This window comes from Cetorhinus maximus, chromosome 19 (genome assembly GCF_964194155.1).
Source record: "Cetorhinus maximus chromosome 19, sCetMax3.hap1.1, whole genome shotgun sequence".
NCBI classification, from domain to species: domain Eukaryota; kingdom Metazoa; phylum Chordata; class Chondrichthyes; order Lamniformes; family Cetorhinidae; genus Cetorhinus; species Cetorhinus maximus.
The window spans coordinates 94,829,791-94,844,443 of record NC_135897.1 but is presented as its reverse complement, the minus strand read 5'-3'; the positions used below and the strand labels follow the sequence as shown (position 1 = coordinate 94,844,443).

The 14,653-nt window shown below is 50.4% G+C and overlaps 1 protein-coding gene across 1 annotated transcript in view; it reads left to right on the top strand.

Annotated features, from left to right (window-relative positions):
- The first annotated feature begins 13,113 nt into the window (after nt 1-13,113).
- The window catches only part of LOC144694047 (PHD finger protein 13-like), a 45,970-nt gene continuing 44,430 nt past the window's right edge, over nt 13,114-14,653 (top strand). The window contains exons 1-2 of the mRNA XM_078564403.1: nt 13,114-13,339; nt 13,702-13,733. Coding sequence (XP_078420529.1) covers nt 13,129-13,339; nt 13,702-13,733 — 243 coding nt within the window. The 5' untranslated portion in view covers nt 13,114-13,128. The remainder of the gene's footprint in view (nt 13,340-13,701; nt 13,734-14,653) is intronic.

Here is a 14,653-nt window from a genome sequence, read left to right as displayed (position 1 = left end):
GTACCCCAGTGTTATACAGTGACAGACCTGTCCCCACCAGTACTGTACCCCAGTGTTATACAGTGACAGACCTGTCCCCGCCAGTACTGTACCCGTGTTATACAGTGACAGACCTGTCCCCACCAGTGCTGTACCTCGGTGTTAAACAGTGACAGACCTCTCCCCACTAGTACTGTACTCATTATACAGTGACAGACCAGTCCCCACCAGTACTGTATCCCAGTGTTATACAGTAACAGACCCATCCCCACCAGTACTGTACCCCAGTGTTATACAGTGACAGACCTGTCCCCACCAGTACTGTACCCCAGTGTTATACAGTGACAGACCTGTCCCCACCAGTACTGTACCCCAGTGTTATACAGTGACAGACCTGTCCCCACCAGTACTGTACCCCAGTGTTATACAGTGACAGACCTGTCCCCACCAGTACTGTACCCCAGTGTTAAACAGTGACAGACCTCTCCCCACCAGTACTGTACTCATTATACAGTGACAGACCAGTCTCCACCAGTACTGTACCCCAGTGTTATACAGTGACCGACCCGTCCCCACCAGTACTGTACCCCAGTGTTATACAGTGAGAGACCTGTCCCCACCAGTACTGTATCCCAGTGTTATACAGTGACAGACCCATCCCCACTAGTACTGTACCCGTGTTATACAGTGACAGACCTGTCCCCACCAGTACTGTACCCCAATGCTATTAAGCTTAAAGATGATACCTCTAGCAAGAACCCAGGAAGGACAGGATGTTGAACTGTGTTGCTGGCTGTTGTTGCAGTTTCACATCCAGACCCTTCACTGTAAACCTGCTGCTATACCTTTTAACAAACAGGTATTAGTTTATCTGGAGGTTGAACGAATAACATGAGGGCAGACAGTACTGTATTGATCATTTATGTGGGAAGTAAATGTTCAGTAAGTGCAATTGTAACAGTGACCTGACACCTAGTGACAAGTGGATTTGACCTGGCCAAAAAGAGAGCCAAAGGACAGTCCTTACTGAAGGAGCGCCGCACAGTCGGAGGGTCAGTGCTGAGGGAGCGCCGCACTGTCGGTGGGTCAGTACTGAGGGAGCGCCGCACTGTCGGAGGGTCAGTACTGAGGGAGCGCCGCACTGTCGGAGGGTCAGTACTGAGGGAGCGCCGCACTGTCGGAGGGTCAGTACTGAGGGAGCGCCGCACTGTCGGAGGGTCAGTACTGAGGGAGTGCCGCACTGATGGAGGGTCAGTACTGAGGGAGCGCCGCACAGTCCGAGTGAAATACTGAGCGAGCGCCGCACCGTCGGAGTGAAATACTGAGCGAGCGCCGCACTGTCCGAGTGAAGTACAGAGCGAGCGCCGCACTGTCCGAGTGAAGTACAGAGCGAGCGCCGCACTGTCCGAGTGAAATACTGAGCGAGCGCCGCACTGTCCGAGTGATGTACAGAGCGAGCGCCGCACTGTCCGAGTGAAGTACAGAGCGAGCGCCGCACTGTCCGAGTGAAATACTGAGCGAGCGCCGCACTGTCTGAGTGAAATACTGAGCGAGCGCCGCACTGTCCGAGTGAAGTACAGAGGGAGCGCCGCACTGTCGGAGTGAAGTACAGAGGGAGCGCCGCACTGTCGGAGTGAAGTACAGAGGGAGCGCCGCACTGTCGGAGTGAAGTACAGAGCGAGCGCCGCACTGTCGGAGTGAAGTACAGAGGGAGCGCCGCACTGTCGGAGTGAAGTACAGAGGGAGCGCCGCACTGTCGGAGTGAAGTACAGAGGGAGCGCCGCACAGTCGGAGTGAAATACTGAGCGAGCGCCGCACTGTCGGAGTGAAGTACAGAGCGAGCGCCGCACAGTCGGAGTGAAATACTGAGCGAGCGCTGCACTGTCGGAGTGAAGTACAGAGGGAGCGCCGCACTGTCCGAGTGAAATACTGAGCGAGCGCCGCACTGTCGGAGTGAAGTACAGAGCGAGCGCCGCACTGTCGGAGTGAAGTACAGAGCGAGCGCCGCACTGTCGGAGTGAAGTACAGAGCGAGCGCCGCACTGTCGGAGTGAAGTACAGAGGGAGCGCCGCACTGTCGGAGTGAAGTACTGAGCGAGCGCCGCACTGTCGGAGTGAAATACTGAGCGATCACTGTCGAAGAGTCAAAGCTGAGGGAGTGCTGCACTGTCGGAGGGTCAGTGCTGAGGGAGTGCCGCGCTGTCGGAGGGTCAGGGCTGAGGGAGCGCCGCACCGTCGGAGGGTCAGGGCTGAGGGAGCGCCGCACCATCGGAGGGTCAGGGCTGAGGGAGTGCTGCGCTGTCGGAGGGTCAGTGCTCAGGGAGTGCCGCACCGTCGGAGGGTCAGCGCTGAGGGAGCGCCTCACCGTCGGAGCGTCAGTGCTGAGGGACCGCCGCACTGTCAGAGGGTCAGTGCTGACGGAGCGCCGCACTGTCAGAGGGTCAGCGCTGAGGGAGCGCTGCACCGTCGGAGTGAAGTACAGAGGGAGCGCCGCACTGTCGGAGTGAAATACTGAGCGAGCACTGTCGGAGAGTCAATGATTAACTGCTTGCTTTTGTTATCCTTTCCCAAATCAACAATCTCAGAATTCACTCAAGGCGCAAGGTAAGAAATGAGTCTGGGACAGTCCTGTAAAACTAGTGATGACGATTTGTCAGCTGGTTTTACACCAACCCGATCTTTTGATTGAAGATTTGGACGCTCTGAGATGAATCTCTGATACAGATTTAAGACAGTTTGCAATAAACCAGGGGGCTTTTTTTTTTTTTACACAGCAAGTTTTTGTGATCTGGAATGCACTGCCTGAAAGGGCAGAAGTAGTACAGGTACAGCGTCTCAAAACTGCAACACTTGAACACTTGAATTCGAATCTTGCCGGATTTCAAGTCGGGCGGTTTGGGTGTGGTGAAGGGTCGGTCAGAGTGCTGGAATAGACCAGCACACAAGCAGCAAAATGGATCACAAGTCAGCTGCTACACTGCACCTAGCTAGCTTGTCTGGCTAAGCTTCTTTCTACTTTACTCAATTAAATTTGACGCATATCACGTTCCAAAAAGCCAGCTTCTGGAGAACTCCAGTTTTCAGAGAGCTGAATTTGAGATGCAGTACCTGTCACAACTTTCAAAAGGGAATTAGATACATACTTGAATAGGAAAAAATTGTAGGGTTATGGGGGAAATGGCAGAACTAAGGGACGAATTGGAGAGCTTTCACAGAGCTAGCAAGAAGCACAATGGGCTGTAGGGGAACACCATCACCTGGAATTCCCCTCCAAGCCACACATGTATTGATTTGGAAATATATCGCGATTCCCTCACTGTCACTGGGTCGAAATCCTGGAACTCCCTCCCTAACAGCACTGTGGGTGCACCGACACCACACAGACTGCAGCGGTTCAAGAAGGCAGCTCACCACCACCTTCTCAAGGGCAATTAGGGAAGGGTAATAAGTACTGGTCCAGCCAACAACTTGCTCATCCCGTAAACAAATAAAAAGTCAAAATCTCATGGGCTCTTATCTTCTGTAACAACTTTTTGAGTGGCATCTTATCAAATGCCTTACATCCATTTGTTCCCTTTTGTTAACCTGCTAATTACATCCTCAATAATAATACATTTGCCAAACATAATTTGCCTTTCATAAAACCATCGACTCTGCCTAATTATATTCCATCTTCTCTAGGTGTCTTTTTACCACTTCCTTCATGACACAATCCAGCATTTTCCCCAGTGACTGATGTCAGGTTAACTGGGCCTTGGGCTTCCCATTTTCTCTGTCCCTCCTTTTTTGAATAGTGGCTTGAAGACAATCTCGAATTAAACATACAGCAATAAACGCTTAGGCAGGCAGGAGTATAGGAAATGCCTTTTCGAGCTTAGGAAAACAAGAGATTTATTCACTTCACTTGGGTTTGAGTTCGAATCGTGCAGCATTCTGTCATTAGTTAAGCTGCCTGGCATTGTAAACGGGAGCAGCTGGATGTGAGCTATATAAATCTAATGATACAACATGTAATCAAGTCAATGCACATGTTGCCTGGCAATCAATTAGCTCAAACAGACTTCACGCAGAATCGTCTGTAACCCACGAGGGAAGGATGTTTGGTCAGGGTCATTGTGACCTGGGCTAACATTCCAATGATGCGGTTCTGGGTGCACAAACCCAGCCACACTCAGAAGAAATGGAACATGGACAAATTTACACTTGGCCTTGGGAAAAGTTGGTCAAAGTGTGAAATTGTCCCATAATGCAAGGCACAAGTGACATCATCGATAGCTGAAGAAATAATGATGAGGCACAAATGGCCAAAGTGAATCGAAACGATGCAAAACGCTGACCACCATGGTGCTGGCGCAGCTTATTCCCCTCTTGGGTCAGTGGTTAAGCAGAATAACAAGGCTTGATCTTCACCAAATTGGACCCGTTCTTCTACAGATGCGATTTCATTGAGGTTGAAGCCAGAGTACAGTAAAGTGTTTTCATAACCGACATAATCAAGGTCAAGGCAATCAGCGCAGTACCGAGGGAGGGCTGCACGGTTGGAGGGTCAGTACTTTATTTTATTCATTCGTAGGATGTGGGCTTCGCTGGCTGGGCCAGCATTTATTGCCCATCCCTAATTGCCCTTGAAGGTGGTGGTGAGCTGCCTTCTTGAACTGCTGCAGTCCATGTGGTGTAGGTACATCCACAGTGCTGTTAGGGAGGGAGTTCCAGGATTTTGACCCAGCGACAGTGAAGGAACGGCGATATATTTCCAAGTCAGAATGGTCAGTGACTTGGAGGGGAACTTCCAGGCGGTGGTGTTCCCATCTATCTGCTGCCCTTGTCCTTCCAGATGGTAGCGGTCATGGATTTGGAAGGTGCTGTCAAAGGAGCCTTGGTGAATTCCTGCAGTGCATCGTACAGATGGTACACACACTGCTGCTACTGTGCGTCGGTGGTGGAGAGAGTGAATGTTTGTGGATGTGGTGCCAATCAAGCGACTGCTTTGTCCTGGACAGTGACAAGCTTGAGTGATGTGGGAGCTGCAAGTGGGGGGTATTCCATCACATACCTGATGTGTGCCTTGCAGATGGTGGACAGGCTTTGGGGAGTCAGGAGGCGAGTTACTCATTGCAGGATTCCTAGCCTCTGATCTGCTCTTGTAGCCACAGTATTTATATGGTTAGTCCAGTTCAGTTTTTGGTCAATGGTAACTCCCAGGATGTTGATAGTGGGGGAGTAGTGATGGTAATGCCATTGAATGTCAAGGGGCGATGGTTGGATTCTCTCTTGTTGGAGATGATCATTGCCTGACACTTGTGTGGCATGAATGTTACTTGTCATTTGTCAGCCCAAGCCTGGATATTGTCCAGGTCTTGCTGTATTTGGACATGGACTGCTTCAGTATCTGAGGAGTCGCGAATGGTGCTGAACATTGTGCGATCATCAACGAACATCCCCACTTCTGACTTTATGACGGAAGGAAGGTCATTGATAAAGCAGCTGAAAATGGTTGGGCCGAGGACACTACCCTAAGGAACTCCTGCAGTGATGTCCTGGAGCTGAGATGACTGACCTCCAACAACCACAATCATCTTCCTTTGTGCTGGGTATGACACCAACCAGCGGAGACTTTTCCCCCCAATTCCCATTGACTCCAGTGTTGCTAGAGCTCCTTGATGCCACATTCGGTCAAATGCTGCCTTGATGTCAAGGGGCAGTCACTCTCACCTCACCTCGGAAGTTCAGCTCTTTAGTCCATGTTTGAACTGAGGAGGCGCCGCATGGTCCTAGTGTCGGTGCTGGGGGTGCGCCACACTGTCCGAGGGTTGGTACTGAGGTAGCGCCGCACTGACCGAGGGTTGGTACTGAGGTAGCGCCGCACTGACCGAGGGTTGGTACTGAGGTAGCGCCGCACTGTCCGAAGGTTGGTACTGAGGTAGCGCCGCACTGTCCGAGGGTTGGTACTGAGGTAGCGCTGCACTGTCCGAGGGTTGGTACTGAGGTAGCGCCGCACTGTCTGAGGGTTAGTACTGAGGTAGCGCTGCACTGTCCCAGGGTTATTACTGAGGTAGCGCCGCACTGTCCGAGTGTTAGTACTGAGGTAGCGCCGCACTGTCTGAGGGTTAGTACTGAGGGAGCGCCGCACTGTCTGAGGGTTAGTACTGAGGGAGCGCCGCACTGTCCGAGGGTTAGTACTGAGGTAGCGCCGCACTGTCCGAGGGCCGGCGCTGGGGGAGCGCCGCACTGTCCCAGGGTTAGTACCGAGGGAGCGCCGCACTGTCCCAGGGTTAGTACCGAGGGAGCGCCGCATTGTCCCAGGGTTAGTACCGAGGGAGCGCCGCACTGTCCGAGAGTTAGTACTGAGGGAGCGCCGCACCATCCCAGGGTTAGTACTGAGGTAGCGCCGCACTGTCCAAGTGTTAGTACTTAGGGAGCTCTGCACTGTCCGAGGGTTAGTACTTAGGGAGCTCTGCACTGTCCGAGGGTTAGTACTGAGGTAGCGCCGCACTGTCCCAGGGTTATTGCTGAGGTAGTGCCGCACTGTCCGAGTGTTAGTACCGAGGGAGCGCCGCACTGTCCGAGGGTTAGTACTGAGCGAGCGCCGCACTGTCCGAGGGTTAGTACTGAGGGAGCACCGCACTGTCCGAGGGTTAGTACTGAGGGAGCGCCGCACTGTCCGAGGGTTAGTACTGATGGGAGCGCCGCACTGTCCGAGGGTTAGTACTGAGGTAGCGTCGCACTGTCCGAGGGTTAGTACTGAGGTAGCGTCGCACTGTCCGAGGGTTAGTACTGAGGGAGCGCCGCACTGTTCGAGTGTTAGTACTGAGGGAGCGCCGCACTGTCCGAGGGTTAGTACTGAGGTAGCGTCGCACTGTCCCAGGGTTAGTACTTAGGGAGCTCTGCACTGTCTGAGGGTTAGTACTGAGGGAGCGCCGCACTGTCCGAGGGTTAGTACTGAGGTAGCACCGCACTGTCCGAGGGTTAGTACTGATGGGAGCGCCGCACTGTCCCAGGGTTAGTACTGAGGTAGCGCCGTACTGTCCGAGGATTAGTACTTAGGGAGCTCTGCACTGTCCGAGGGTTAGTACTGAGGGAGCGCCGCACTGTCCGAGGGTTAGTACTGAGGGAGCGCCGCACTGTCCGAGGGTTAGTACTGAGGGAGCGCCGCACTGTCCGAGCGTTAGTACTGAGGGAGCGCCGCACTGTCCGAGCGTTAGTACTGAGGGAGCGCCGCACTGTCCGAGGGTTAGTACTGAGGGAGCGCTGCACTGTCCGAGGGTTAGTACTGAGGGAGCGCTATACTTGTTAAAGCAAGATTGCCATCTACTTTCTTAGGTGGTTGCAAAAGTTTCCATGGCCGCTCCTTCTATTTCAAAGAGGAGCAGGGGAGTTCTCCCCAGTGTCTGTTCCAATATTTATCCCTCAAATAACATTATCAAAAACAGAGTATCTGTTGATTATCGCATTGTTGTTTGTGAGAGCTTGTTCTGTGCAAAGTGCCACCATGTTTCCTCTATTACAACAGGAACTGCATTTGATTTGCTGCAAAGTGCTTTTGGATGTCCCGTGGTTGTGAAAGGCATTATATTAACTAAAGTTACCTATGTCAGTTCTCAAACGTGGCCAATATCACCAGCTTGGTAGTTATTGGTTGTGCAGTGGCAATGTTTGTGAGCTAATAATCCAAATCACACGTTCAAATCTGCAGTGGATCAAGAAAGCAGCTCAACACCATATTCTCAGGAAAGAAAGGCAGGCTTACATTTATATAGCGCTTTTCACAACCAACTAACGTTTGAAAGCACTTTTTGAAGTGCAGTCACTCTTCTAATGTAGGAAGTACAGCAGCAGCACAGAGCAAACTCCCACAAACAGCAATGTGGTAACCACCAGATAATCTGTTTCTGTATAAAAGCAAACTACTGTAGATGCTGGAAATCTGAAACAGCAGAAAATCCTGGAAATACTCAGCAGGTTAGGCAGCATCTGTGGAGAGGGGTTGGGGGAGGTGGTGGCGTAGTGGTATTGTCACTGGATTAGTATTCCAGAGGCCCAGGGTAATGCTCTGGGGACCCGGGTTCGAACCCTACCACGGCAGATGGTGGAATTTGAATTAAAAATTTCATGATGACCATTGTTATAAAAACCCATCTGGCTCACTAATGTCCTTTAGGGAAGGAAATCGGTCATCCTTACCTGGTCTGGCCTATCCACAGCCTCTGAAATGGCCCTAGTATCAAAAAACCACTACAAAAAAGGAATGTTACCAGACAGACCACCCTAGGCACCGGAAACGACAACGGCAAACTCAGCCCTGTCAACCCTGCAAAGTCCTCCTTACTAACATCTGGGGGCTAGTGCCAAAATTGGGAGAGCTATCTCAGACTAGTCAAGCAACAGCCTGACAGAGTCATCCTCATGGAATCATATTTTACAGATAATGTCCCAGACACCACCATCACCAACCCATGAGAGCTTGCGACACAGGGGTATTCAGTCGGGAGGGAGTTGCCCTGGGAGTCCTTAATATTGACACCGGATCCCATGAAGTCTCATGGCATCAACAAACCACGTACCACGCTGATTACCATGTACCGTGCTCCTCCAGATTGAATATCATCACTTGGAGGAAGCAATGAGGGTGTCAAGGATGCAGAATGTTCTCTGGGTGGGGGACTTCAATGTCCATCACCAAGAGTGGCTCGGTAGCACCACTACTGACCGAGCCCTAAAGGACATAGCTGCTAGACTGGGTCTGCGGCAGGTGGTGAGGGAACCAACAAGAGGGAAAAACATACTTGACCTCATCCTCACCAACCTGCCTGCCGCAGATGCATCTGTCCATGACAGTATCGGTAGGAGTGACCAGCGCACAATCATTGCCTTCACACTGAGGATACCCTCCATCATGTTGTATGGCACTACCACCGCGCTAAACGGATTAGATTTCGAACAGATTTAGCAAGTCAAGACTGGGCATCCATGAGGCGTTGTGGGCCATCGTCAGAATTGTACTCAAACACAATCTGTAACCTCATGACCCAGCATATCCCCCACTCTACCATTACCATCAAGCCAGGGGATCAACCCTGGTTCAATGAAGAGTGCAGGAGGGCATGCCAGGAGCAGCACCAGGCATACCTAAAAATGAGGTGTCAACCTGGTGAAGCTATAACACAGGAATACTTGGGCGCCAAAAAGTATAAGCAGCAAGTGATAGACAGAGCTAAGCAATTCCACAACCAACAGATCAGATCTAAGCTCTGCAGTCCTGCCATATCCAGTTGTGAATGGCGGTGGGCAATTAAACAACTCACTGGAGGAGGAGGCTCCACAAATATCCCCATCCTCAATGATGGGGGAGCCCAGCATGAGAGTGCAAAAGATAAGGCTAAAGCATTTGCTACAATCTTCAGCCAGAAGTGCCGAGTGAATGATCCATCTCAGCCTTCTCCGGAGGTCCCCAGCATCACAGATGCCAGTCTCTAGCCAATTCAATTCACTACACATATCAAGAAATGGCTGAAGGCACTGGATACTGCAAAGGCTATGGGCCCTGATAACATTCCAGCAATAGTACTGAAGACTGGTGCTCCAAAACTTGCCACGCCCCTAGCCAAGCTGTTCCAGTACAGCTACAACACTGGCATCTACCCGGCTATGTGGAAAATTGCACAGGTATATCCTGTACACAAAAAGCAGGACAAATCCAACCCGGCCAATTACCGCCCCATCAGTCTACTCTCCATCATCGGTAATGTAATGGAAAGGGTCATCAACAGTGCTATCAAGTGGCACTTGCTCAGCAATAACCTGCTCACTGATGCCCAGTTTGGGTTCTGCCAGAGCCACTCAGCTCCTGACCTCATTATAGTCTTGCTTCAAACACGGACAAAAGAGCTGAACTCCCGAGGTGAGGGGAGAATGACAGCCCTCGACATCAAGGCAGCATTTGACCGAGCGTAGCATCAAGGAGCCCTAGCAAAACTGGAATAAATAGGAATCGGGGGAAAACTCTCCACTGGTTGTAGTCATATGTCATGAAGAGATATCAATGCATATGTTATTGGAAATTATTTTTTAAATAGAATTCTAGTGGGCGTCTGTGTCTAGGTGTGTGTGTGTGTGTCTTAATTGGATTAAAGCCAGCTAGTCTGGGTGCTTTGATGTACAGTACTTCGAGATGTTACATGGGTGAACAGTAAGGAGAAGAGTCAGGTAAAGCGTTCATTTGCATTTGTTGAATAAACCATTTAAGACTGCAGGTAAAAACTTGCACCTAGCTAGCAGAAGCCAAACAATGTTTGTTTTTTTCAGTTTTCTGATAAAATTGGTGCTACGAAAGGGGTTTTGTTAGATGAGCTGAAGTTCAAAAGACCAAGTGATACAATGGAAAATATACATTCAAAGGGAAGGCTCGGTATGTAAAGGAGTTTGTGTGTGTGTAAGGTAGAGGCATTTAAGACCTAACTGGCCTGTACGTCTCCAACCAACTTGCAAAGGAACCTCAATTGGAATTCGTAAGGTCAAACGTGCTTTGCCTGGGATCTATTTAAAGTCTACTGTTGCCTTAGTGGAGATTTAGCTGGGGGTGATTAATTTGGGGATTTATATTTGGAAAATTATAGTGTAATTTGTAGCCATTTGTATGTGTTTAATTTGTTAAATTAATATTTAATTTAGGTTTATATAAAAACCATGAGACTCGGTGATCATATTCCTACCGAATTCAAAGTCTGCATCTCGAAATTACAAATTGCAAAAATGGATTATGACAGTTGTTTCAATTTGCCCTCTGGGATTTGAACAACTCAGTCTTTACCATTGGCTGTGTCATAATACATACCTAGCACAAAGGAAGATGGTTGTGGTTGTCGGTGGTCAGTCGTCTCAGGTCCAGGACATCACTGCAGGAGTTCCTCAAGGTAGTGTCCTCGGCCCAACCATCTTCAGCTGCTTCATCAATGAGCTTCCTTCCATCATAAGGTCAGAAGTGGGGATGTTCACTGATGATTGCACAATATTCAGGACCATTCGCGATTCCTCAGATGTTGAAGCAGTCCATGTCCAAATGCAGCAAGACGTGGACAATATCCAGGCAGCAGTGTGTACCATCTACAAGATGTACTGCAGGGATTCACCCAGGTTGCTTAGACAGCACCTTCCAAACTGACAAGCACTACCATCTAGAAGGACAAGGGCAGCAGATAGATGGGAACACTACCAGCTGGAAGTTCCCCTCCAAGTCACTCACCATCCTGACTTGGAAATATATTGCTATTCCTTCAGTGTCGCTGGGTCAAAATCCTGGAACTCCCTCCCTAACAGCACTGTGGGTGGACTGTAGCGGTTCAAGAAGGTGGCTCATCATCACCTTCTCAAGGGGAACTAGGGATGGGCAATAAATGTGGGCCCAGCCAGCGAAGCCCACGTCCTGTGAATGAATAAAAAAAGAGTTAACATTTCAGGTCATCCATGACCCATCATCAGAGCTGATCTAATGAAATTCTGATGAAAGGTCACATTAACCCAAAAGATTAATTCTGTTTCTCTCCACAGCTGCTGCTGGACCTAAATATTTCCAGCATCTTCTGTTACTATTTATTTTTGATTGAAGGACAAATTTTAAAAAGGACCCAGCGATAACCAACCTACTCCTTTTCTAAATAGTGGTCACGGGTTCATTTACATCTAACCAAACAGGCAGATGGGATCTCGGTTTAACACCAAAAGCACTCCCTTCCCTCAGAGCCGCAGGGAAGTCAGCCTTGACGTGAGACAATTAAGAACGGAGCAACAAACGCTAGCTTTGCCACTGGATCGCACGAATAAAAACAAGAAATCAGCCACAACTGAGGGGTTTTGATATAATAAATAAGGAGAAACTGGCTTTATGGTCAATAAGGTACAAGAACCAGAGGGAAGAATTTTTCTTACACAAGCCATGAATGATCTGGAATGAAAATGTGCAGCAAACAAAGATTTAGTAATAACTTTCAGAGGGAACTGGATAAATATTTGGCAAGAAACCTACAGATTGATGGAGGGAGACGGGCAGACGAGGGGGGGGGCGGGAGGTAGGAGTGGGAGGGCAGGAGGGGGAAGGGGGAGCAGGGAGGGAGGGTGAAGGGGCAGGGAAGGGGAGGCAGGAGTGGGAGAGAGAGGGAAGGAAGGGGAGGGGGGAGAGGAGGAGGAGGGGGGAGGGAGGGAAGGGGGATGGAGGCAGGGAAGGGGAGGGGAGGAAGGGGGAGGGAGGGTGAAGGGGGTGAGGGGAGGGGGGCAGGGCAGGGGGAGAGGGGGAAAGGTAGGAGGAGGGAGGGGGGAAAGGTAGGAGGAGGGAGGGGGAAAGGGAGGGGAGCAGGAGGTGGTGGTGGGTGGGGGGGGCAGGGAAGGGGGGTGAGGGGGGCAGGGAAGGGGGGAGGGGGGGCAGGGAAGGGGGGGCAGGGGAGGGGGGGGAGGGGGGGCAGGAAAAGGCTCGATGGGTAATTGCTGAAGGAGTTTCTGATGCCACACCCACGACCTGTTTTCGGAGAGAGGCCTCTCCGCTCCAGCTACGGTTCGTTTAACCGTCCGAGGGGCAAATCCAAACGCACGGATTAAAAGAGGAGCGACCACACTCCCTGCTCTATCCTGGCCGAGGCTGCAGGCCGGGCCTTGCTCACCTCTCCTCAGATGGGGATGGGGTGGGGGGGGGCGGAAGCGGTTTGAGGTTCATCACAAAAGTCGAGTTATTTAGACTCGAAGACGGGAAAAAAATTCCGAAGGGAATGGGAAGCCTTTTGGTTCCCCCGCGAGAAAGAAACGACAATAAACAGCTTCATAAAGCCAAGCTCCTGATCGTCCGAGCGCCCGGCTCGGATTGAAGGCCGCAGGCCCCAGCAGCGCTATTTATAGACTGCCGCTGGGAACGAGGCTGGGGGCGGGAACGGTCTATACCAACTGCGATTCACTCATCATGCCACTGGAAGGGGACAAGGGAAAGGAAAGATAAATGAATCCCACCTTTGTTCCATAAGAGACGGCCTAGAATCATTTATAAACTGAAATAAAGATATATAGTCTCATTCTTAGTCAGATTTTGAACATTATGAAGTGATTTGAGGCTGTTTTGAACCGTCTTGTCTTGCTCAACCATTCCGCCAACCCCCCTGCCTTTCCTGCAGAGATGGGCGTGGCCAGGCTCTGGGTGACGTCATTGACAGGCTGGGATCGTGTTGAGTTTTTTTTTGGTGAAGAGGGAGATTTACCCATTGCTCAGGCAGTGGTCCTGCTGCTGGGGTATATGTGTTTCCCCTTTGTTATTTTAATCTTTGCTTTGGAGGATAACAAGGAAGCCGGAGGGATGACATCGCAGATCAATAATCAAATTTGTGCAGGTAAAAATAAGGAAAGGAGAGAAAGGACTTTAAACATTTTCATGGGACTGGTCACAGAGTCTCTTTGTAGCTGCTAATGGAGTGAGTGTGTCTGGGACTGGGCGCGTCTCTGCCTCCCCCCTTCTCTCTCCTTTTTTTCATTACTTTTAGTCGTTCCACAAACTAATGCAGCGTTTTAATCGTTCTAGTATCTAAAAAAAAGAGTTGGGGTTGGGAGGGGAGGGAGGCTTAACTTTTAGGCTCTAGGACTTTGAAGTTGAATTTAAGGTCTGCAATTTGCCACTTGGACCGGTGGTCACTATTCTTTCGTAACTGGCAGTGTTTTCTTTTTATAATTAATTTGAAACTTTCACCTCTTTCAGAAGCGGGTTCGGGAGCGGCGATGATTTCTGAGGTGAGTGCCTGCCTGGTTTGCAGGATGTTTTTTTCCCTCTGATGCTCAAGATAGTTAAAGCAGCTTTCGGTGGGGGGGGGCGGGGGGATGTCTGTAGCTTCATTGACAATTTTTTTGCGTTTAGTTTCCTTTCAAACGTGTTCTTTTCTCTTCGGTGGTGGAGTAAATCCTCCCCCCACCTTGTGTGTGAGAATCAGTGCAATGGAAGCTGGATGGATTGCTGAATTTCAGATTGATGTGGAGGGAGAGATCCGCTGTTTTGTTGTCCAGCCTGTTTGCTGATGCATTGTTGTTGTGAGGGGACCCAGTCGGTTGACAGGTCGGCGAGGCTGTGCCGCATTTTGCCGCTTCTGCCTGAGCCCCGGGATTATCCCTTCACCCTTGTCCTTGCTGCAGGAGATAAGTGGACGGTGTGAGCACTTTGGGCTGGAAGAGTTGTGGCTGGTGGCCGCCCGTGGCTGCTCTGTCTGTCTGTCTGTCTGCCTGTCTCTGCAGTCGCCATCTTGCTAGTGGATGTCAAAAAAAGTGTCTTTTCTTCAAACAAAAGGTTGCAAATGTTGGTTAAAGTCTGTGTGTGTGTGTGTGTGTGAGAGAGAGACAGGGGGGAGAGGAGCCTGCTGCTTATTGGCAAAGGTGGGCTCTGAGCAGGAGGATACGAAGCTGAGAAACAAAATGCTTTCGAGTAATGAATGCACTTTGCCTTCTTCCATCTCACTCTCTCGCCTGTTCGGATGATGTCCCCTTTATTTTGATTTCCCCACCCTCCCTCTCCTCCTCCTCCTCCTCCCTCTTTTCCTGTCTCTCTTTTTAATTCCCTCTTTTTATTTAAAACAATCCTGTATTATTCCACCACGTGCTGGAATGATTTCGTCCCCCTCAGACAAGGACATTGAAACTCCGGGAGCTGGCGCTGGTTGTCT